General features: G+C 31.4%; 3 protein-coding genes across 4 annotated transcripts; 1 reads left to right on the forward strand and 2 right to left on the reverse strand.

The window, feature by feature from the left end:
* The first annotated feature begins 10,638 nt into the window (after positions 1–10,638).
* On the forward strand, positions 10,639–18,807 carry LOC132037962 (MLO-like protein 11). Its single transcript, XM_059428673.1, has 15 exons — positions 10,639–11,220; positions 12,174–12,231; positions 12,368–12,594; positions 12,810–12,926; positions 13,167–13,227; positions 14,364–14,458; positions 15,275–15,349; positions 15,806–15,891; positions 16,061–16,110; positions 16,272–16,312; positions 16,458–16,628; positions 16,735–16,770; positions 17,565–17,632; positions 17,743–17,803; positions 18,015–18,807. The coding sequence occupies exons 1-15, from the start codon at positions 11,092–11,094 to the stop codon at positions 18,426–18,428; spliced, it is 1,689 nt and encodes a 562-aa protein (XP_059284656.1). The 5' UTR covers positions 10,639–11,091; the 3' UTR covers positions 18,429–18,807.
* A 326-nt stretch (positions 18,808–19,133) lies between these two features.
* LOC132038298 (putative glycine-rich cell wall structural protein 1) lies at positions 19,134–19,904 on the reverse strand. The gene has a single exon (XM_059428982.1). It carries the CDS (start codon positions 19,902–19,904, stop codon positions 19,134–19,136), a length of 771 nt encoding a protein of 256 aa, XP_059284965.1.
* A 468-nt stretch (positions 19,905–20,372) lies between these two features.
* On the reverse strand, positions 20,373–24,751 carry LOC132037963 (uncharacterized). Of its 2 annotated transcripts, none has more exons than XM_059428675.1 (3): positions 24,588–24,751; positions 21,905–21,995; positions 20,373–20,920 (listed from the first exon to the last, which is right to left on the reverse strand). In XM_059428675.1, exons 2-3 carry the CDS (start codon positions 21,984–21,986, stop codon positions 20,814–20,816), a joined length of 189 nt encoding a protein of 62 aa, XP_059284658.1. In that variant the 5' UTR covers positions 21,987–21,995; positions 24,588–24,751; the 3' UTR covers positions 20,373–20,813. The 2 variants fall into 2 exon arrangements, with proteins under 2 accessions (XP_059284658.1, XP_059284659.1); XM_059428676.1 differs by lacking the exon at positions 24,588–24,751 and adding an exon at positions 22,287–22,435.
* Positions 24,752–25,276: the final 525 nt, after the last annotated feature.

Here is a 25,276-nt window from a genome sequence, read left to right on the forward strand (position 1 = left end):
TAACTGTGTCTACGCACACAAAAAAAATTGGTTATATAGCTAAGCGAATTTAGATTAAAATTTCTGGATTTTATTAATTAAACTTAAGATCAAATATTAATAAATTTTTTTGTAAAATTTGTAATATATATTTATTATTTAGTATTTAAGCAAAAATTACTGAATTTAAATGATCCGTAATCGTTACTGCAGATCTAACACTGATGACACAAAGCTGTTTCGTGTATTCCCTTGGCGTATACTATTTTTTGTCACATAAGCTTTGAGAGTGACTAGCACATATTTTAATTCTGTGGCCCATGAAAGGAAAAAAAAAAAAAGATGATGACTTACTACTTTAGAAAAGGAAAAAAAGGATAAAGAATGTCCACTGTTTTATCACTTTTCTAGCAGGGCAAAGAACTCTTTCTATTGGTTCATTGACGTACACTTAACTAACGAACTAATTCTCACATGGGTGGAGCCACCTTAGGCGAAGGGTGCTCCAGCCGAACACCCTTCGGCCGAAAAATTACGCAAAGCAGATACATTGATCAAATATTAGTTATTACAGATATATTTAATTTTACACACTCTTAACACAAGTGAGAAGAAAATTTGCACACCCTTCACAAATTCACGCTCTCCCACCGAATTCTCGATTAATTTTTTTACACTATTTAATGATATTTAACCTGTTAGAAAATGTTACTAATTTCACAAAGTATTGTGTAATTATATTTATAATTATCTTTTAGATGATTTAATAGTAACTCTTTTCATTATCATCATCAATATATATAAATTAAACAGACAAAGCTTATACTCTATATTACTACTATATAGAAACATGAATTTCTATCACTAGCTTCATCAACGCGAGTAGACCAAGTTACAAAAAAATGCAATGCCCTGATCCTCATATTAAACACAAAAGCAATTAAAATTTAAAAAAAGAGATTGAAACCCATAATCTGGATGGACTATTAATAAATAAAGCAATATTAAGTCAAAAAAAAAAAAAAATGGACCCAATATTAATTTTTAAATAATGTCAAAAAAAAGAAAATTAAAAAAATCAAATAATATTCAGGAATTTCCAAACTTAGGCCTCGTTTGTCAAAAAATTATACTATAAAATATACATTATACAAAAAAGGACGTAGAGATATATAAATTGACATCTGCGTACGTACAAATGAAATTTCTAGAAAAAGCGATCAAAGACATTACTCATTTCATCAATTAGAGGTACGAGCCCAAACCATACAATTTTTTTATTATTAGCCTAATAATCTAATCTAGAATCACCATGTTCTTTATTAATATTTAAAATGTCATTTATTTGTTATGCTTACTAAAATAAATATACTTAAAATATTTATATTTTAAAATAAGATAAAGAGACTTGTTGCAATATAACTACAATGTTATGTTGTAGTTTATAAATTTCTACTTTGTTTCGTTTAAATATGTAAAATTAATTTAACAATTTGAATTAGAATTATCCAAATCAAAATTTGATAAAAATAATAAGTATTTTACACCTTTAAATTAATCGAATTAAAATAGAAAGATCAACCGATGCTTAAATATTACTATTGTTTTATCTCAAAGAGAGGAATAGTTTCCTTTTAAACAAGTCTTCTCTTTTAAAAAAAGTATTAATAAATTTTTTGACTTTGTATTACCCAAGGGCAAACACCAATATAATAAAATTTTGGATCTAAAAACTACAATGTTATATTAATCGCCTAGATATATCTATATATGCATAAAAACAAAGGCAAACTAACAATGTCATAAAAAAAAAAAAAACCCGCCATATATATATATATGCATAAAAAGACTGCTAATATAACAATGTCAAAAAGAAAAAAAAATGCACCCCAAAAAAAATCAAACAATAGATTGAGCAATTTCATAATGTATCCCATTAAGTCAATAATGGTCTTATTTCTTTTTTATTAACCCATTGTATAGAATAAAATTGATATCTGTAATGAAAACAATTAACTCTCCATATTATTACTTTTCTTTAAAAGGTTAAGTAATTATCAAATCGACCTTTCTTTTTTTTTTTTATATTAACTTGAGATCTAATCAGCTATTTAACTCGTATTTGCTATTCCTACATGTCATTTATTTGTTATTTACTAAAATATTTAATGTTAAAATAAGATAGAATTTAATTGTTTTTCATTTTTATTCTTACCTAATAAATGTGACAAGAGATTAATGTCGTAAAAGAAAAAAATAATATCAAATTGAAGATCAAATAATGAATAAGGTAATTAGTCAAATTATAATTTTAATTGATGTTTCCTTAAAAAATCATGCAAAAGTCAACATGACAAGTAAAATCTGTTAAACATAATATTTATCAAAAATAAAAAAATAGTAAATAGAAAATCAAATTTCTACTTTGTTTCGTTTTAAACATGTAAAATTAATTTAATAATATTTATTATTAGAATTATCCAAATCAAAATTTGATAAAAAAATAATAGTATTTACACCTTTAAATTAATATTAAAATTTAAAGTATCAACGATATTAAATATTGCTATTGTTTTATCTTAAAAGAGAAAAAATAGTTTCTTTTAAACAAGTCTTCTCTTTTAAAAAGTATTAATAAATTTTTGCCGACTTTCTATTCATAGCAAACACTAATATAATAAAGTTTTAGATACGAAGAACAAACTAAAATGTTATATTAATTTTTTCGCTTATAAGCGTTTAGTGTGTGTGTATATATATATATATATATATATTATCACTATTCAAATACAACTACATACACGCATAAACACTATAATCCATGTATATGGCCAACTTATAAGCCAATCCAAACGCTATATCTTAGTATTTAATTGTGGGCTAATGGTGAATAATTACCAGAATTCTACTTTACTAACATCGACCCTTATTTTTATCTAAACAGTATACTTTAAATTTTACCTCATAACTAAAACCCATAGGTTTACATTTTAACTAAAACCGCAGTAAAAAAGTTAAAAAAAAAATTTTATATTCACATTTTTCTCTCTCCTCCCTCCCTTCTCCTCGACTTTTAGCTTATGTTTAACTATAATTGTCTATTTTCTAAACTATGGGCCCTACATATATATATATATATATATATATATATATATATATATATATATATATATATATATATATATATTTTTAACTTTTTCAAGGTAAAATTATTACTAATTTTTTAATCTAGTCTTCAATCTTCAAGAAAAACACAACTAAAAGTATGGTTGTGTAAGTTTTTTAACTCTCTAAGTTATGTTTAACTAAAGCATTTGTATTTATATATATATATATATATATATAGATTGTTTTATTTTATATTTTTTTACTTTTGAGTGTTTTTGTTATTTTTTAAAAAAGTATCTAGTTTTTTTATGTATTCAAAGTTGTGTATTAAGCGGAACTTTCCTTAAAAAACTTAAATTTGTATGCAACAAGTTGAATACAATATTTTTTGTATTTATGAAAGTTTGAATACCATTGATTTTTAAACCAAGAAAGTGAATACAATGTAAAATTAGCTATGACGAATAAACAAACTAAATATGTCTTGACATAAATACCTTACCGAGTTGAATACTTTTGATTTGGATCAAAGATAAAGCTTTTCATAAAGATTTTATGCCGGATCATGAATACACTCCCAAATGCCGCCTCACAACGAATTCTTTTTCGCCCACCTTTTTTGAATACGAATAAGACAACTTAAAGTAAATATTGAAACTGTAGCTATGGCAAATTTAAAACCCCCAAAGTGTAGTCATTTATGTAAAATTTAAAAACCACCCCATAAAAAAGAAGGGCAATCTTTTTAAAAAATGTATTATAATAAAGTCAGGATTATTGGTCAATTATCACTGCTGCATCAATGCGTAGTAGTAGAACTAACATTAAATAATTGCCTACCATGTTAAGCCTGATCAGGGTTATTGCCTTTTACTGTACCTCCTTTGACTGACTTTAATTATTTATTTATTAGAGATTGGTGGGTTCATCGTGGATGGACTTTAATATATTTTCTATTTAGGATTATCAAAATCTGCTCAAAAACTTTAGGATTTTCAATATATACGTTTTTATATAATCTCTTCACAAAAGTCAAAAAAAAATACCAGGAAACCAATCCACCTTAGGCATAATTTGATTAAAAAATTACTACTATAAAATATACATTAAATTATACAAAAGGACGTAGAGATATATAAATCTGACATCAGTGTACGTACATTGTTAATTTCTAGTCCTGATAGAAATGAAAGACATTTGATCGTTTCATCATTGATTAAAGGTGAGCCCCAGTCTAGGACTTTATGTCTTTTAAATTTTTAGCCTAATAATCAACTAAATACCATGTTAAAGTTTCATTTGTTGTCTTAAAATGAAAAACAAAAACTTATTTAAGAGGATTTCTAATGAGGTTACCATGATTATAAATTAAAAAAAATGAAAAATCGATCAAAGAGACTTGTTGCAATATAATTACAATGTGTTTTAGTCTCAATTATATTGAATTTGATAATATATAACGAATTGTTCATCGGTTCAAACTTCTCTGAAAAATTGATCAATACGCTTTAAAAAAATTCCGTATGTAGATTCCCACAAATACGAATTCCGATAGATATTACTATAAGAAACTTCAATATCTTAATTAATTAGTATGACAATGTTTATTTCTCAATTGTGACTTAAAATCCGATGTGAAAGTATAAGCTACTTTTTCACAGAAAAGAAAATTTGTCTTAAAAAAATCATTTAATACGTCACTGTATATATTATTATTAGAACTCAATAATTCAAAAGTTAGAGACAAGAATTTAGGTGGAAATATATATATATTCGAAAGTGCCTTGATTAGCGTAATTGTTCCTGAGAAAGAGACTCCATTGACCCATATTTGAATTTCTATAGTAGAAAAAGCTCCGAGGACCCAAAATAAAACAAAAATGAAAGATTGAGCATGTTGCATGCATGGAACACTAGATCGAGATCATTATTATTGGTCTTATTTCTTTTTTATTTCTCTTCTTGTATAAATATCTTATGATCTGTAATGATTAATCAATAAATACATCCTTATCATCAAGTGGGAGTAAGTAATTATAGTCAAATCGACCTTATCATTAAATTGCTAGCTTAAGCTAACTCAGATCCACAGAGCAGCTAAATTTCCCTGATACACTCATCATGTTCTCTTTCTACACAATTATTATGATAATCTATAATTTAGAAAAAAGGTACTATCAGATAGTTAGTTGTTCTTGTTTTGTGTATCCACGTTCTTGCCTGCATCATATATCCACCTCGTGGAAACCGTCTCTTTTTTACTTATACTACTCTGTAAAAAATATTTACAAATTAAACCACCTAAATAATTCGTATAAATAATTTTAATTACCACTTCACATAAAGTAGTATTCTAAAATAAATAGTACAGTAAGTAACTAATCTGTTATAACATAATTAAATTACAATAGTTTATAATATAAAAAAAATTATTATAACATATGTGCATTAAACTTCAACCATAATTACTTTATTCTTAGTTATATTTACCAATATACCCATGTTCTTTCTGAACTATTTATTATTATAATGATCGTAAATTCATTATATTAGTGCATTTTAACTTATTCTAACATTGTTTGCTTTCTTTTTCAGGCTAATGATCTCACATATTATAAACCTACCAATGTCTTTATTCTTATTTCTTAAGCAATTTGATAGTATAATTGTTATTACATTAGCAGCATATAAAAGTAAAATTCGTTATAATATACTACTATATCTTTTTCGGCTTCTTAATTGTGGGCTAATGGTGAATAATTAACTAGGAGCAAAAAGTAGCAGCCCCATATATTAACGGAATCTTTAAACCTGCATGCAAATTCTTTTATCAACAGTCTAATAAAGTCAACCCTCCATTTTAAACTGTTCAATTAAATTTCAAATACCAGACTTTTTAGAACTAACATGGGTAGCCATCGTTAAGCCAAGAAAGAGTACAGGGTTTAGCCTAGAGTTACAAATTGTCTCTAGACTTTTGTTTTTTATATTTCTAGGAGGTTTGGACAAAGTTTAAAACCTTTTTTTATTATTTTTTGTATAGTATATATATATATATATATATATATATATATATATATAATTATCAAAATTTCATTCTTTAGGATTTTCAATATTGCATGTTTTGGTTCATGCAACCTAAAAGTCAAAGGGAATTTTCATGAAAGGCTATATATATTTTAGGGTTATATGATTAGGGAGAATTACTACATAATAGCTGAAGAATTCAATCACATGGTGTATAAACTTATTATATATTCAATGGACTATAGCATATTAACTTATATATATATATAGAGAGTCTTCTGTTATATATATGATAATATATACATGTTTGATTAATCCAACCATTGACTATATGTGGCGGGCTATTATATTATATATATATATATATATATATATATATTTTAAGTATTCTATATATACTTATAACTTATAATTATAACTTATAAAGAGCTTTTTTCCTCTAAGTTTATATATATAACACTATATATATATATATAGTATACTTATAACTTATATATATATACTTATAATATATAATATGTAGGAACTTAAACATATATATATATATAAATAGTATACTTAGTAATTATATATATTTTTTAATATATATATAATGTATAACTTAAACATATATATATATATATAAGAATATGACGTTTAACTTATATTAAACTTATATTTATAGCTTAATTTTTTTACAATTTAAATAATCCGTATATAGTATATGTAGATTCCCACAAATACGAATTCGAAGTTCTACTTTTTTTATTATTTATCCTCTCTAAATAATATATATCCATTTGGTTAATTAAGTAATTGTGACTTATAAATCCATATGTTATATCTCTTTTTCACAGAAAAAGAAAATTGTTCCTTCTGAAAAATTTAAAAGAAACTTCACAATATCATATAGTATATATATATATATATATGTTATATGCGTTCACAAAAGTTAGAGACAAGATAAAATTTGGTGGAAATATATATATAAATCAATATACTTAGGTTATTCACTTTATATATATAGACGTAGATATTGTTATATATAATCATATATATATATCTGTTTAAGTTATTGATTACAAATCACTATGAATCGAACTCTATATATATATGTATATATATATATAAATAAGTTACTATATATACTTATAACTTATATTTATAGCTTAATTTTTTCTAAGTTTATAAATTCGTATATACGTATATATATACATATACATATATATATATATATATGTATATAATATAATGTATAACTTAAACATATATATATATATATATATATATATATATATATATATATATATATATATAGTATACTTATAACTTATTTTATAGCTTAATTTTTTATCTAAGTTTATAAATTCGTATATACGTATAAAACATATACATATACATATATATATATATATATATATAGTATATACTTATAAAATTATAATATATAATTTCAAAATCTTAAACATATATATATATATATATATATATATATATATATATATATATATAAAATTTGCTCGTGTGTGTGTGTGTGTGTGTCAAATTGTGTCACACATTATATTATATATTAGGGAGTAAACAATTTTTATAAAAAAAAAGTAAAACTTTCTAGTTTTTTTTAGTAGATGATTGATTAGCTATATTGTCACTTGAATATTTTTTAGAATAAATTGATTTGAAAAAATAAGTTAACAACGTATATTTTATTATTCTTGACGATTACAAATATTGCAATTAGTTTTTTTTTAATCTAAAAAACTTAAAAAATAGACTTTAATAAACATATACTATATCACAATTTTTTTCTTTAAAATAAAATGGAAATAAGGCCTCTCTTTCAGTTTCGGCCTTAGGCCCCACTTGCTATTAAATCTTCAATTTCTTCCTCTTCGCCTTCCTCCACTTCTAAGTTTTTGATCTAGTTATCGAGTCCTAAATTAAAGATAATTTATATACATTCAATGAATTTATTAAGATAAATACATAGTATGCTGATACGAACCATCATGTGGTATGACTGATGACTTGCCTTGTATTCTTCCACCATGCTAAGACGTCCAATTATAATATCTTGATATCCACATTAGTAATATTAACTTAAGTTTGTTGTCAAAGTTTGCGCAGAAAATTTGGCCGTGATCGTAAAACCATGGGGCCAACGCGATAAAGGGAGTGGGACAAAGGGTTCATCCAAAACCCTTAGCAAAAAGTAAGAGTCTTCCAAATTAGAATGAGTAAAAAACTTTTTATTTTCATCAATAGCGAGCTTAAAAGAGAGTGAACTGTATTTACCAAATAAAAATATATAAATTTGACCAATTAATATTATTTTTTTCAAATTTACTCTTATTAAGTGTTAAGTGACCAAATATCAATACCTATTTAATTAGGGATAATTTAGTCAAATTTGATCTATCATTTTGCCTTGAGGAGTTATATTTTTTTTCCGCTAAGTGACGCGTGATAGAATTGTCTAGAAATAGCAAGAAGTTGATTATAAAAAATTTCTAAGAGTTCAATTTTTTAACATCTTCCCAATGCGTAAAATTTAACCAATCATCACTATAAATATATATTTGTTGTGAACATGGGAGTCCTATACTCATATAAGATAGGTTAAAATAATTTATTTATACTCCCTCCGTTCATTTTTACTTATTCTTAAAATCTCTCTAAGCCTTCCCCTTTAGCATTTATTTAAAAAAATAATAAATGAAGTGCATAATTTACCAATATATCCATATTAATTTGTATATTTTTTAGCGGATTTAATAATCGCCTTTGTATTAGAAGTAATTAAAAGTGTTTTTCTATAAATAATAAAAAATAAATTATCGAATTTTTTTTCGCGACGATATATTCTAATCCAAGTGATAAATAAAATAGCAAAAAAATCTATTTGTTAAGACTAAGAATAATGAATAAGAGAAACATTACAATTTAAAGAAGTATATATATATTATAAAATGTGAATTTTTAAAACCTTTTTATGTGCAATTTTTTATATTCTAATTCTTTCTACGTCTAACTTAACGACCCAAACTTTGGAAGGAAAGAAAATGGTAAACAAGGGTGGTCCATCTGTCAGCTGTTAGCACGAAGTAGCAAAAAAAGTTGGAGCCCCACAAACTACACGGAATCTATTATTAACTACCTGCTTTGCTCCAGCTCATTTCTCAGACCCAACAGTCCAATGTTTAAGTCTCAACCCTCCATTTTAAACTGTTACATTTTTTATTATTTGAATCAAATGACCACACATTTTGTCTTTTATTTGGTTCCCTTCTAGAGTACTCTCTCCATCTTAAATTATCTGGTCACTTTTTTGTTTTACGCTCCCCTTAAAAAATAGTAATATCAATTATGAGAGGTATTTAATTATTTTATTTTTATTTATGTTTAAGTTATAATTTTTCTCCAATAAATATTTACTCTATTTATTTGTTATCTTCATTAGTAACAGAATTTTATTAAGAATAAAATAGAGAAAAAATAATTAATTCTGTCTTGAACTTCTAAAATAATAAATAATTTCAGATAATTATTTTTAGTAATCACAATATATAATTTGAAACTATTTTTAGTAACAACAATATATAATTTGAGACAAGAGAGTAGTAAGTACTTGTCCTGGGTCTCGTAGGAGCTGCTTGCAAAATCACTAACTCCACCAACAATATTATAGCCAGCTTCTAATAGGTTGGGAGGAAGGAAAAAGAAAAAGTACTTTATAATATTTATTTGAGAGAAATTTAAAGTGACTAATTGTTGCAAAGTAACTATTCGAACTTCAAAAAAATATATTACATGGACTCTTCGTTAATAGGGAAAAAGGTCGGTTAAAAGTGTTAAAAAAAAAAGTTGCGGGGGTCGTGGGCAAATAGAAAACGGCCGTTTGGCAACGGCTTTATTTTTGCAAATGGACCGTTGCCAACGGTCCATAATCACCCCCAATCGTATAATTTTTTTTTTAAAATTATTTCAAAAAAATCGAAACCGACCGGGTAAAAAATCTCAAATAATTTACTCGGCTTAAAAAAACGGCTTACTTCAACTCTCGACCTTAAAATTTTTTTTTTTCCTTTAAAAAATAATAAGGATAATTTTTCCAATGAAATATTTAACTATTTTATTCTTATTATTTTTAAGTTAAAAAAAAATTCTATCGGATTGAGTTATTTGATGAGTAAAAAATTATTTAAAATAGAGAAAAAAAATTAATTGTTTGAACATCTAAAATAATGAAATAACGGTATAACATTTTTAGTAATCACAATATATAATGAAACTATTTTTTTAGTAACAACAATATATAATAAATCTAAGAGAGTGATAATACCCTAAAGATAGCCGCTTCCCCGACCCTTACGCGATGGATCGAATAACTATTTTTCAAAGAAAAAAGAAAATTTTGCCCTTTTCCGTTTACTTAATTAACATTTCCTAAAAAGACAACCCTTTTGACAAAATTAGCTATTTTAACACCCATAAAGCTTGGACCTTTCTGCTCTCAGTAAAAGTGCAGAAGCTTCATTAGTTTCAAGAATCTCTTTATTACCTCATATTATTTTGTGGGTCTTAGTTCTAGACATCAAATCTATAGTAGTTAACATTAACAATTTGGCACATTTGTTACGCTACTGATATAAATCAAGAACACCGACTTCTCTTAAGCATTGTGGGTCAAATACGCTTTGTTTTCTTTGCTGGACAAGTCCAAATCATAGTCAACACATCTTTTTGGAAGTTCAGTTTCTGTTTGAATACCTAAAAGAAACAAACCCCAAGTGACAGATTTCACAATTGACTTAGTCCTAAATGTGAAGGATTATAATGATTCTTGTACCATGTGGATTTCAAGAAAGTTTTGGTTTTATGTTGAGAATACTTCTCAGTTATGTGAACTGACAGAAAGTTTTAATTTTTGTGTAATTAGTAGAGTTTGATTTTATAGTGAGAGAGGTTAATTTGAAGTTAAAAAGACATTTGGCTAAAATGTCTGAAGAAGGTAATCAAGAACTTCGTTCATTGGCTTTGACACCAACATGGTCTGTTGCTTCTGTATTGACTATATTTGTTGCTGTGTCACTGCTTGTGGAGCGATCCATTCACAGGTTATCTAATGTAAGCCAAAAAAAAACTCTCCTTTGATTTCCATTTTCCTACTCTATTTTGTCCTTGTTGGTTTATATAGTTTTGGCAGCTTTATTGGAAAAATGCTGCAGGACTAACTGTTGTTGATTGATCAGTGCTATTTCTGGACTTCTTTAGTTATTCTTCTGGTATATCTCAGAAATATGGGCGGGGGTGGGGGGGGGGGTGGGGGTGGGGGTTGTCTTTTTCCCCATGTTATAGGATTACAATATATATGCCTGCTAGATACTATGAAATGCACAACCTTTAATTTGTTCCATCTTGATGATCCCTTATGGCACCCTGGGAATCTCTCCCTCTGTGACTTTGTAGTGAGGGCCTAAATATTCAGCAATTCTGTTTTCATATACAAACTTCCTGTTGATTACTCAATCTGCTGAATATTGAATATACATTGAGGTACTTGTCCTAGATTTTCCAGTCTTGGACACTTGCTCCCTCCGTTTACTTTTACTTGTCCACTATGAACTTTGCACACCCCTTAAGAAATAATAAATGAAGTGCATATTTTACCATGACACCCATATTAATTGGTGTATGAGTTTTTAATGAATTTGGAAAATGATTTGGAATGAGAAATTAATGCTACGGGTAAAACAAAAAATGTAAAATGTCTTTCTCTTGATATGCGAAAGTGGACAAGTAAAAGTGAAAATCTATTTATGGATAGTGGACAAGTAAAAGTGAACGGAGGGAGTATTTGACAAGCTCCGTTTTTTATATACCAAGGGGAAGAAAAAGATTGGAACGAATGTGTAACTTCTTCGTGTCTCAAAGCTTCTAATATCACAAAAAGATATTATCTTTCTCTTCAAGAAAGTTAATTCAAACGGCTTGATTATACTTGGTTGATTATGTTTCTTGTAGCACCATCAATTACGGAACTTCGAAAACCAACAGTTTTTTTTTTTTTCTCATGTCAGTGGTTGAGGAAAACCAATAGAAAGCCATTGTTTGCAGCTGTGGAAAAAATGAAAGAAGGTATTCTATGTTTATGTACAATGAACTGACACAATTTAAAAGAAAAGAAAAAAGCTCTTTGAAATTTGGATTCCCCTCCTTCCAGCCCCAAAGATTGCTTTTCCTGTCATAACCATTTTCAACATTTGGTATACAGAGTTGATGCTTCTTGGATTCATTTCTCTCCTACTCACAGCAACTTCCAGTATCATATCTAATATTTGCATACCATCAAAGTTTTACAATAATGCATTTGCCCCATGTACAAAGGCTGACGTTGATGAAGAAACGGAGAACGGAGATTTGAAGGATCGTAAACTTTTGATGGCTTTTGGTCTTCAACGGAGAGTATTAAATTCCTTCAATCAAAATACATGCGGAGAGGTAAACCCAATTTTATGTGGCATATGAGACCATTATCCCAGTATCTTGTATCAATTATAATCCTGTTGCGATAAGATGTACCTGCAACTGATTATCCTGCCAAAAGAAAATAACGATTTTTTTTAGTTTATCGCGTTTGTGTTGCTTAGCTTATCTCTTGTTCTAAAATTGTTTCTGAAGTAGTGTCAATAATCTGACTTAAACATTTTTGACAGAACCATGAACCTTTTGTATCATATGAAGGCCTAGAGCAGCTGCATCGCTTCATTTTCGTCATGGCCATTACTCATGTATCTTATAGCTGCTTGACAATGCTGCTGGCGATTGTTAAGGTAACATTCTCTGTTTTACTTGAACTTGATAAACTGATGCACATTGTTTGGTGAACTTTTTAAGTCCAATTGTTTTCTTGTATATGTTGATATAGTTGTCCATGGTTCTCCGAGTGGCAAGTTTAGTTGGACTTAAGTAAAATGTGATGCATTGGTCACTGCTCTCTTCTTCTTTACTTCTGTATTTTCTATTCACATGTTCTGCATTGCTAGCTGCCTGAGAAGTGAAAAACTGGCCAGGTCCACAGTTGGAGGGAGTGGGAAGATCAAGCTCGCATGGACAGACATGATGTGCTAACTGGTAAGTTATACTTGCTTGTATTTTGTCAAAAAAGTAATCTTGTTCTCTATCTTCTACCATTTGTAGTTTTCTTGTAATCATTGTGGATAAAGTCTGTTGATTTAAAATTTTTATTTTTAACAAGAGTGTAATTTTAAATCAGTTAAGAACGAGAAAGCGAAAGACCTTTATATTATTTATCTTAAAAGAAAAATTATAAGGGTCTTTGTATTAGAAAGACAGTCGGCAGTGTCAAGAACCATCCATGTTTTGTGATGGAGACAAGGAAAATTATCAGTTTAATGTATGACTCTTTGTACTTGAAGTAAAAGTGGACTCTGATAACTAAAATCTGCAGAAACTTGATAATGTACATGCATAGGCTGATATCTGAAGTTGAGTGTTTAGGGACAAGCTGATGGCTTTCCTTCAACTTTTGAAGCTCTCTTTTTTCTAATTCTACAATGAGCTATCCAGTAGAATAACTCTGGAGAACTTTATCAAAATTCTCTAAAGTGAATTATTCTACTTGATAATTCATCGTTTAAAAGGTATCACCTGAACATGGTTCCAGTAGTTACAAGATATTTTCTCTCTTATTTTTTTCCTCTTTCACTTTGCTTCAGTTCATAATATTTCTATGGGAAAATTGTTGGGGATGCACGAAAGATTAACTCATTTCTTTTCTCTTCAAGTTTGGAGATGACAATGTTCTGCAGCTTGTTTATGCTAATCTTTACATCAGAATCGTGTTACTTTGTTTTCCAAAATTGTTATTGTCCCACTGTGGTCTTTCTGGGAGCAAACATGTATTTTTGCCACTTATTTCTATTTCTAGACATCTATTGCTTGGTGTTTTATTGATTAATGCATGTAGAATTTCTCTACCTCGGTATCTATCAGGTAGCTGTCTTCAGATGTTATGTTTGCTTTGTTCCTTTCATTTGGGAGATGCAAGCGGAATTTATCTACCGGGGTGATTTATACTTCAGTCCTGCTTGGTATTTGTGAAGAGATCAGCAGTTTATTCTTCTAGAAATGTCTCAAAACCTCAATCTGTTCCCTTTGAATTGCTTAATAAGGAGAAATCCATCATGTTGCTTACTTTGATAGAACTGGAAAAAAGCTAAAAGAAACTGAACTGTTTTCTATTGCAGAAATTTCTAGAGCTAAGACATTCCGAAGGCAGACAACTTTTGTCAGAGTTCACACATCAAGTGCACTGGCCAGGAATCATTTCCTTGTTTGGGTGGTTAGTTCTTCTTACATATTTTTACTAGATTCTGATTTCCCTAGCCCTCACATAATTTATTTATCCAAAGTAAATAAATAAAAACATTTCCTCCTTAATAGTTACCCTTTTGGATGAGGTGGTTCACACAATTATGTGGTATCAGAGTAGTATGCTAAATTCGAAGCAACCACCATTTATTTCCAAAGCATCGTCACGTGCTTGGGCTTGGCCCAAGAACAAGGGGGCAATGTTGCAGACTTTAAGTAAATTAAGGAAAAGGAGGCACGTTGTGACCTTAAGTAAATAAATAAGTGTGTCCCTTTCTAACAACTTAAGTTTTCTGGATGAGGCATTTCACACAATTCAAAAAAATTTGATTAACGATGGATTTAGTTAATCAATATTTTATATCATTTCCAATCGTTAAATAGTCCACAAATAGTATCATACAAGCCCTTATATGATTTTTTAGCATTTTTTTGATCAAAGGCTCTTTTTGCTGTGATCTCTTGACAAGCATTACTATGTTATTTAAAGAAATTTTATGTTACAACACATTTATGTATCTTAAAATAAATGCTTTTGAGACACATTTCGTTCTTCATTTTTCCTTTGTGCTATCACTCAATACCAATCTAGCAACACCCACAAATGCCCTACACGCCTAGGGGTGGGGGGAAGGGCGCCCCTGCCAACCAAGAAAACAGGAAAAACGTCCACCAACATTTTTTGCAATGTATCTAAAGTTTACTCGTATTGACTTGCACTTTCTGTTTTGTCCTTTTATAATTGGTATGAGTATAATATTTTGTATATTTCTGTCAAATTTTGCAGACCTGTTTCTTCAGACAGTTTGGCCGCACAGTTGTTCGTGATGATTATCTTACTCTGCGCAAGGGCTTTATCATGGTATGGATCCAAGACAGCTTTTACAGCTATGTTATGGAGAAAGTTAAAGAACTAATCACTTGTAAAACATTTAGAAGTTAAAAAGTAGTTAGGATGTGAAATTTGTTAGTCTAGGTTTGAAGAAATTACCAAGTCAAAAGAAGAACCCTTATGATCAGAAGCAGCTCATAGCATAATTTAACGAGCAGGAAATTTCAAATAGACAATCATGATAAAACTACATCTGATGCACATTATCACGAATGGAACACTTCCTTCCAAAACTAGACATGAAACTTATCCTGTGGTCGTTCATCCAAAAGAATAGGACGTTTCATTACGAACTCTATTATGGGGATCTTTTTGAGTTATCTTCATGTTTGTATCTTCTTTTGGATCACAAGAGTGTCTCTAGATATGATAGAGATTTCTGTTATAGAGCACTAGTTACGAACTTTCTCCTCTTATTCATGGCAGAATCACAACCTTACATCAAACTATGATTTTCACAGCTATATGATTCGCTCAATGGAAGAAGAATTCCAAAGAATAGTTGGTGTAAGGTAAGAATAAAAGTACTCCTTTCCCATTTTTCATCCTCTTCTTTGACTAGGCAGAGAGTTAAAAGTTGTTTAAGGAGAAGTGGGCCAAATGTTGAGAAAAGTTCATTTTTATTAGTTCTAAGATTTGATTAAACAGTGGATCTCATCTAAATGTTTTGTATCTTTGTAGTGGCCCTCTCTGGGGATTCGTGGTGGGCTTTATGCTGTTTAATGTAAAAGGTACTACATCCTCTATTTATTTGAAATGAGGAACTTATGTTATGCCACTTTCTTTGCAATTTTTTTGTCATTAGATAAGCTTGCAGTTTTCTGCTCCCAACAATTGTTGTATGGTGAAATTAAACTCGTTCATAAATGACCAATTGAACTTTAACATGCAGGATCGAATTTGTATTTCTGGATAGCGTTAATTCCTATCATTGTAAGTGCTTCCATTGCAATTCTGTTTTGATACCAATTGGGATAGTATGATATTTATCTTTTCAATACATTTTAGATTATCTTGTATATTAACTTATGAATGTGATAGAATATAGAGATAGTCGTTTACTTGTGCTTCTGTGCAGCTTGTCCTACTCGTGGGTACAAAACTGCAGCATGTAATCGCGACGTTGGCATTGGAGAGTGCTGGAATTACTGGCTCATTCTCAAGGGCAAAGCTAAAACCACGAGATGAACTTTTTTGGTTCAAAAAACCAGAATTACTTTTGTCCTTGATTCATTTTGTCCTTTTCCAGGTTGGTTCTTACTATCATACTTCACTTCTTTAATTGTTTTGTCTATCTGCTAACTTTCTTTAATGTCTATATACACTAACTTGTTTTTGCATGCTTACTCTTGCAGAATGCATTTGAGCTTGCTTCATTCTTTTGGTTCTGGGTATTCACTGGTCCCTTTCTCATAGCTTAAGTTTTTCTGTACCTTTGAACTTTACATTTAATACCTAGTCAAAGCATTTCCCTTTTAACTGTATTAATATTCTCGATCTTTAGTATTTGAGATTGGCACATTCCCCGAAATACTAATGAATGCTTCCTGTTAACTCAATCCTTTCTTAGAGTTGGATTTCTCCCTTAAATACTATCTTAACGTTGAAGATATTTTTTTTCTCAACCTGCGGATCTTGCCAATACAATCTCCTATAGTTTCGCTAACGGATGTGTGTGTACGGTCCTGGAACACTGGGGTGAATACCAATTCTTTTGTCCAATTTTTTGTTGTCCTTTGCTCAACAGAAAAATCAAAATCTCTTCTTCTTAAGTCAAAAGCTCTTTTTTTCCATCTGTTTATATAACCTTTGATTCTCGCCACTTTGACCAAATGTTCTCCTGAAAGTTTGTAAATATTCCTGCATTCCATATTTAGGCTTCAAGGTAGTACAGAGTACTAAAGTATTTCCAAATTTCAAAAATGACTCTTGGCACCAGGGACCAATCGAAACTTTGTGTTTTCTGTCAGTACCTCGGTGTACTGCTCATAAGAAATTGGTTTATTCTTGTCTGGATTTCAAATGTTTTGAGATTCTATAAGCTGATATTTTTACAAAATATTTCTCTATCCCGTGTTCTTGTATAATATGTTATGTTCTGCCACATGCATGTGTTGTTTCATGGTGTTATAGACGCTAATGTTCCAAATGCTGAGTTTTGACAAAGTTACTTCTTTTATTCCAGTGGCAATTTGGGTATAACTCATGCTTCATAAAGAACCACACACTTGTGTATCTACGACTAATTATGGGGTATGTGTAATTACAAACTGTATATACATGTCTTTTTTTAAGTTCTACGTTTATCAATGTTTATCTATCTAGCACAATGATCTGAGCCTATGCTGTTGTTTCTTACCCAGATTTGCTGGACAATTCCTTTGCGGTTATAGCACCTTGCCAGTCTATGCACTGGTTACACAGGTATATGTCACCGCAGATATAGCTAAATTGAGAAATCAAAAATTTTAAACATCAAACTTTACGAACCACTTCAGCTGTGTGACCCAGTTGCTAATAACCCTGCATGTTGCAACTTCCGAATAATTTTCATGGACTAATAAATGAGATTGTAGATATTATGTAATATTTTCCAAGAACATAGCTTTGAGCATGTTATATTGTCTCTTTGCAGATGGGTACAAACTATAAGGCTGCATTGATTCCACAGAGAATAAGAGAAACGATCCACGGATGGGGAAAGGCAGCAAGAAGAAAAAGGAGGATGCACATGTTCCCAGATGACTCTACTGTGCACACCGATACAAGCACGGTGATGTCACTCGAGGAATATGATGATAACCAGTTGGTTGATAGTCCTCGAACAGTGCATGGTGCGGGTACAGAAATTGAGTTACAACCGCCATCAACTGTCACAGAGGATCATCATTCAGTAACAATTAACGACACTTCAAGTCGTGTCGGTACTCCTCTACTTCGGCACTGTACCTCTATTTCTTCCGCAGCTTCCCCAAGACTTCCACCTGAAGTAATAGCAAGATCATCTTCAATGCCTGCTAGAGGAGATTTGGATTTGGATAAAGATTAACCGCCACAGTAAAGTTGGAGAATAACGGGAAGTGAAGTTGGTGTTGATACTTTTGCAGGTTGTTTAACGGGGCATATAACATATATACTTGAAGATGTTTGACATGTGAATTCAAAGAAATATGCAGGTAGGAAAGATATAGTTTCTATAGTTGCAAAATTATCTCTCTTAAACGCTCAGGATTGAAAAATTATAATGGTTGTTTCTCTGTGTATTATCCCTTGTATAATCAGTTAGACACATGAGATGACCAGGTAAGATGGAGCATTCTTAAAGCTAGTAAGAGTCTTTTTTTCCCTCAGATAGTTAAGAGTTTAACTTATATACACCGACAGTTTGAGAAATTTTACATTATCAATGTATTTTAGTCTATTACACATGTAACTTGTCTTATTCTTCAGGTTATTAATTCCATTTTTTCTGGACAATTACATGTTGTTATCATTTCGATGCGATGCCTTAATAGTGTAGAACTCTTTTGTACTGTCACTATATAGAAGTTAAAACATCACAAACTCGAGATACTATGGTTCAATGGACTTACAAGCTTGTGTTTCACAGTGGATGTATTCAGCATGTGTGAGTTCCTATTTAGTACTACTAGTAAGGATGCATAGAGACAGAATTATCTTTTATTATTAAGGGTGTAATTATTAGCACTAAAGGCTAAAGCATGACCTATGCAGGTGTCAGCTCAGCACCAAATTAGTCATATTTCTCAAAATTGGGGGACAGTGATTCCTCCCAGTTCCCATTTTCATGATGATCTCCAGCATTCGGATTTTCCTTGTCACTCTTCTTTGCATTTCCAACAAAACAGCCAGTACCTGGTGGTGGCGCACATCCATATGGGCAAGCAAGATATGGGACTGGTTGAGTTGGGCAATTGCATCCTCCACCAGGACCACCAACTCCCGGGGTGGGAATCCACCCTGGAAATCCTGGTTGGTTACAATTGCCACTTCCACAAGAGCCACCGTCACCACCATCCGCTCCTCCTCCTCCGCCTCCGCCTCCACCTCCTCCACCGGGACTTATTCTTGGGGGTGTCCACCCTGGAATTCCTGGTTGGTTACAATTTCCACTTCCACAAGAGCCACTGTAGCCGCCGCCACCACCTCCTCCACCACCACCTCCGCCTCCACCTCCTCCACCAGGACTTATTCCCGGGGGAATCCACCCTGGAATTCCTGGTTGATTACAACCTCCGCTTCCACAAGAGCCACCACCACCTCCACCGCCGCCGCCACTACCTCCTCCTCCACCGCCACCTCCTCCGATATTTCCATCACTTCCCCAACCCCAACCAAAGCCTCCGCCGCCACCGGCGGATGATTTAGTCACTCCGCTGGGTTTTTGGTCATTTTCTGGTTTATGAGCTTTTGTGGGTTCCTCCAGGAGAACTCTTTGAGCAAAGCCAAGACTTAAACTTATGAAGAGAGATAAAATTAATGGAATACATTTTTGAGAAGCCATTATGGTGATTAATCAAGTTCTGAATTGGAAATGTTTTTTGCATGAAATTCCAAAGGACTCACCTGTACTTAATAGTTTTGCTAGATGTATGTGAAAATTTGTCTTGAAAAAAAACACCCTTGACATTGCTCGAGCATTACGGAGTCATCAACTTTGCATGGATACAAAATCGTGAGTGATATAAGTCACCATTATTGCCGCTAGTCCTCAACTTTGCATATGCTCTTTCTTATATCTTTTTTCTTTCATAATCAACAATCACAAGGCATATACTTTTGTTGCTTTGAGGGAGGATATTCCTCAGCTTCTAATTTTAACCACCATCAGAAAAAGATTTAAAAAAAAAACTATAAAGAAGCCAAGTTGGTCCAGACATCACAATTATTTTTCTTCGGCCCTTCGCCTTAGACTCTGCCAGGAGAGACTGCTTTATGTTTGATCTTTTTTACTTAAAGGAAATCAAGAAGCCAACAGAAAATGCCAAGAAACTTAATTAAAAGAACAGAATATTCTTTTCCACGCTGTTATTTGGTACTTCCCAGTAATCTCACACTGAAAACAGACACCTAAATGCAAAACTAGAATGCAATATATAACATGGTGTTCTTCTCTGTGCTGCACAATTCAATATATCCCTTCTTTGCTGCTTTCATGGGTAGAATTCCCCAATTTAATTTAGGACGTGCAGCTTCTTTTCTCTTTCATGTCCAGTTCCAAACTTAGGCACCATAAATGCTTAAAGAACGGAATCCCACATTTCCCAACTCGAAATTCTTGACCAGCAAATGTATTTTCCTTTATGAGGATCGCGAGTACTTATTACAACAGAGTAGTTTCTAAAGTAAGAAAAAAGCCCCAGGAAGAAAAGACACCTAATGGAAATGTATTAGCATTATCAAGTCCATAACATCAACTTTGGTCGCTGGCATCTACACTTGATCCTGCATCAGCCAGTGCTTCAGCCATCATTTTTGCCCTATTCTGCGTTTGTCTTTCCACAGCAACCATATAGAAGCCTAACAAGCAAGATACAGAAAGAACGATATCAAGTATTCAAACAGAAGAGCTAAAAATAATTTAAGCACTCAGCAGAGATTGGTCACAGTTTTTTTTTATAAGGTAAGTAAACACATAGATATATCCAAATCTTGATGTATCATTAAATTATTAATAATTTTTCATTTATCAAGAGCTTGCTTTTTTTTTTTTTTTTTTTTTTTAGGTAAGGTCATTTATCAAGAGAGTCATTGTGCATACTGAGAATGGAAGTAGATCGTCTCAGCAATCCATACCCCAAAATGTCCCATGGCACCCCTCAAAACCTTCTGGAATTAAAAGAACCTAAAAGTTGGCATGTAAATCAAAATCTACAAAATAAAAATAACGATATGATCAAACTTGGATGATCACTATAAGGTGAAAAGTTGATCCATTCACCCGGTGGGGTTTTGATTCATCGCTTATCATACTTCTCAGTTAATGAATTCTAATTTACACAAAGATAGTTGAGAATTAGTTATTCCAAATGAAAGAAAATTTTAAAAGAAAATTTTAAAACAAAATTATAACATAGTGCATCGAGGAACAAGTTTTCACTTAACTTGGAAGATCTCTATATTTTAACTGGTAGAATTTCTTCTACCTAACAATTATTTTGAAGCTAATAGGATTTTTTCTATAAGCTCTTTGCCTATAGAGCAAACACCTTTAGATTTTTACAAATACCATAAGTTGATAAACACCATTACATGCAATATTTTTTGGATGAATACGGTAAGCGGTTGGCAGTCCACTAGGTACTTCTAGCTTAATAAAGAGCTTTGTTGTGGATCATCAATTAATATGTGGAGATTTCATATGTATGACATTATGAATTAAGTCATGCTAGCTAATTTGTTAGTTGTTAACTTTCTGCCAGTCCATACAGACTTAAAATAACAATTCCCTTGTCTAGAGAGAAAAATTTCAAGAAAAAAATCAAAGAAGATTGATGGTATTACCAATTGCACTTCCAATTGCACAGACCCATAAAAGCCTCCCTGACCATTTGTCAGCAACGATTCCTCTATTCCCGAATCCCATCAGCTAAAACTGGAGCAAAGAAAACACATATTAGAATGTGAATTTCTCACCATGAACTACAGAAGTAAAGTCCAGTTTAGCAAGGAAAACATATATTAGAATGATTTTTTCCCCAACTCTAATTGCTTTCATATTGCTCAAGCCTCAATGTACCTGGTGTACAACGAGAAATATCGTTTTCATATTTCTAAGTCTAGGAATTCCCTGGTATACATGGTATTTTCTTACTGTTTAGATTTGCTTTCTTTCCTCCCTTTAAAATGTAATAGAGAAAACTGAAAAAACTAAATATCATTTTACCATATGGTCAAAGTTCAAAACATTTGCTTTATAGTAAAGTCCAGTTTAGTAATCAGATCAACGATTAAAACCAAGAACTGCAGCCTTATAAGTCCCAGAAGATCAGGTGTTTCTATCACAGATTTGAAGGAAATGAGACACTGTATTAAAATTGCAGCCACACCCTAACAACAAAAATGTGTCTAAATTAGCTTCTATGCAGAAGATCAAAACTTATCCACTGGATGTTTCAGTTGCTCTATCAAATTGCCTGACTAGCTCACTGACGAAACAATTGAAAACGAAAAAAAACCAAAATCAATAAATACACAACTATTTTGCAGAAAATGGCTTGTAAAAGTACAGAAGACTCAAAAAGGAAGAAGCAAACCAGAGCAACAAACATAATTAAATGAAATCCAAACACTCAGGTGAGAGAATGACGCTGTCAAATTGTTCTTCAAGGGACCAACAGCCAGCAAAATCAATGCCATTACCAGTTTGTAAAGAATGAATACTATTTTCAAGATAGCTATAATTATTGCGAGAGAATTAATAGAACTATTCGGAGCTACTTAACAAGAAAACCCATAGGGAACAACTAGATCAGCAAACTACAATGCTAGTACCAAAAACGTGAAAACCTTTTCTATTCATTTTCCCCTCAATTTGAAAAAGATAAATCAGTCAAAAAGGGAATGCAAAACTATGAAAAGAAGAACATCTAGAGTCAGGGCTTAGATAAATATAAGCTGGACCAAGTTAAGGCACCAGACTTGGCACCTGGAACCAACTTGGAACAGTCTAATATGCATCTGGAGTTATTGATTGGAGAAGTTCATTATGGTAACATTTGGACAACGGAATTTGGATATACAAAGGATTCTAATCCATGAATTTTAAATTTAAGGATGCAAAATTCTTGGCAATTGAAATCCCTTGTTTGGATGTTGAAAATGATTTCATAGTTTGAAACCCATTAATCGAAATGAACATATTGGAAATTCAATCAATTGAAGAAGAAGAATCTTATTTTTCCCCTTTTCTGAGTAAAATGGGCATAATATTTCATATAAGCTATGAAGAACTGGAGGACATAAAAGACAATTTATTTCTAGGAAAAAGAAAAGGAAATGAAAGAAAAGACAACACAACTACAAAAAAGAAAAAGGGGTAGGAGGGAAGCTAATAACTGTAAAACAAACTTGTAAAAGTACAAACATTCACCTTTTTTTTTTAGTCAAAAGTGCAAACATTCACCTTGTAGCTAAAGAGCGGCATACCGGGAAAAAGGCAAGAAATAGGAACGATGGAACGAAAAAGGAAACTATACGACAGCAACACAACAAAGACTAATTTTATGGGACTTTCTCCTTTGCTCAAACATATGTATTAGAAAATCAAGGGGCATAGAAATCCAATTTTCCATCTGGTTACTTCTGAGGTTTAGGCACGCGACTTCAAGTTCAAGGCATCTACAAAATTCCATCACTAATACTCTGCCTGCTGAATTGAGGTAATAAATCAAACCAAATAATCCACCAATTGGATGATCACTCGGTTCACAACATGATCATTTAAAAAAATGGTGACAGGCAGGAAAAGGTTAACAGCTCAAGCTATTTCTGTTTTTATTCCTTACTCCTTGCTTTTCTCCATTTCTTCATGCCAGTGCTTACACTTTTCATTTAGAACATAAAATAAGATCATTTCGAAAAAAGGAACACTAGAAAATTAATACTTACGTACTTCCTCTGTTTCATTCTGAAATGGCAATATTACTACTCCCTCCGTACCAATTTAAGTGTCTTACTGTCTTTTTTGGTTTGTCCCAAAAAGAATGCTCTCTTTCTATATTTAATAAGTTGACAATTTAAACATCCTACATTACAAGTTTAATACCACAAGATTCAAAGGACATTTTAGTACATTACACACATCTTTAATTTAAAACAACAAGATTCAAAAGTCTCCTTTTATTCCTTAAACTTTGTGCCCAGTCAAACTAAGACACTTAAATTTAATAGATAAGATAGATTTTCATGGCATGATTAGCAACAATAAGGCGGTGCTGTATTAAACTGCTAATTACTAGAAAATTTCAACTCTTGTCTATTATAGTTTGCAAGGTAACTGAGGATTTCAATACAGTTATCTAAATCGGAAACATTTTGCATTTTTTTACACCAAAAAAAAAAAAAAAAAAAAAAAGACATAACCTATTATACTTCAGAAAAAATTGATACATTGATGCATATTTTTGTGTTTCTACAAGAATACTGATAAGTAAAAGAACGGAGAGGATGAATAAAAGAGAGTTACCTGTAGAAATGAGCTGCCGCCGGTTGCCGGTTGCCGGTTGCCTGATATTTGACGGTTGGATTTCGTCGGGATCGAGAGAGACAGAGAGAAACCAGGTAAGGGGTAGGAACTTGGGCTTGAGCTTGGGCTTATGGGTATTGCATTCCCTTTTTTTGCGCGGATTGACCTTCATTTAGGGTCGTCTTTAATTTTTGGCCTTCAAATTGGTGGTGGGAGGTTTTGTCCTTCACCTAATATCCCGAGCAAAAAAAAAAAAAAAAAAAAAAAAATTGCAAGGCAGAATTTGCAGGAGTTCTGCCCATGCACATTCAGCCTTTGCATGGCCTGAATTTGCAAAACTGGCCATGTAATTTGGGTCTTCGGGATAAAATAAAGACCACCAATTTGAGGGACAAAAATTAAAGACCACCCCCAGCGAAGGGCAATCCTGAAAATTGCCCATTGCATTCCACTCAAACTAGAGTCTGTTTGGTCTGCCGGCTAAAAATAGCTTATTTTGAGAAAAAAAGGACAGGGCAATTTGCACGATTGCACCTTATTCGGGGGTGGTCTTTAAATTTTCCCCCTCAAATTGGTGGTCTTTAATTTTTTCCCTTCGCTAGAACCCCTTGGTTTCGGGATCGAACCCCCGCTCAGTCAAAAATTAAAAAAAAAAAAACTGCAAGGTAGAGTTTGAATTCGCAAGACAA

The sequence above is a fragment of the Lycium ferocissimum genome, chromosome 11 (genome assembly GCF_029784015.1).
Source record: "Lycium ferocissimum isolate CSIRO_LF1 chromosome 11, AGI_CSIRO_Lferr_CH_V1, whole genome shotgun sequence".
In the NCBI taxonomy this organism is placed as follows: Eukaryota; Viridiplantae; Streptophyta; class Magnoliopsida; order Solanales; family Solanaceae; genus Lycium; species Lycium ferocissimum.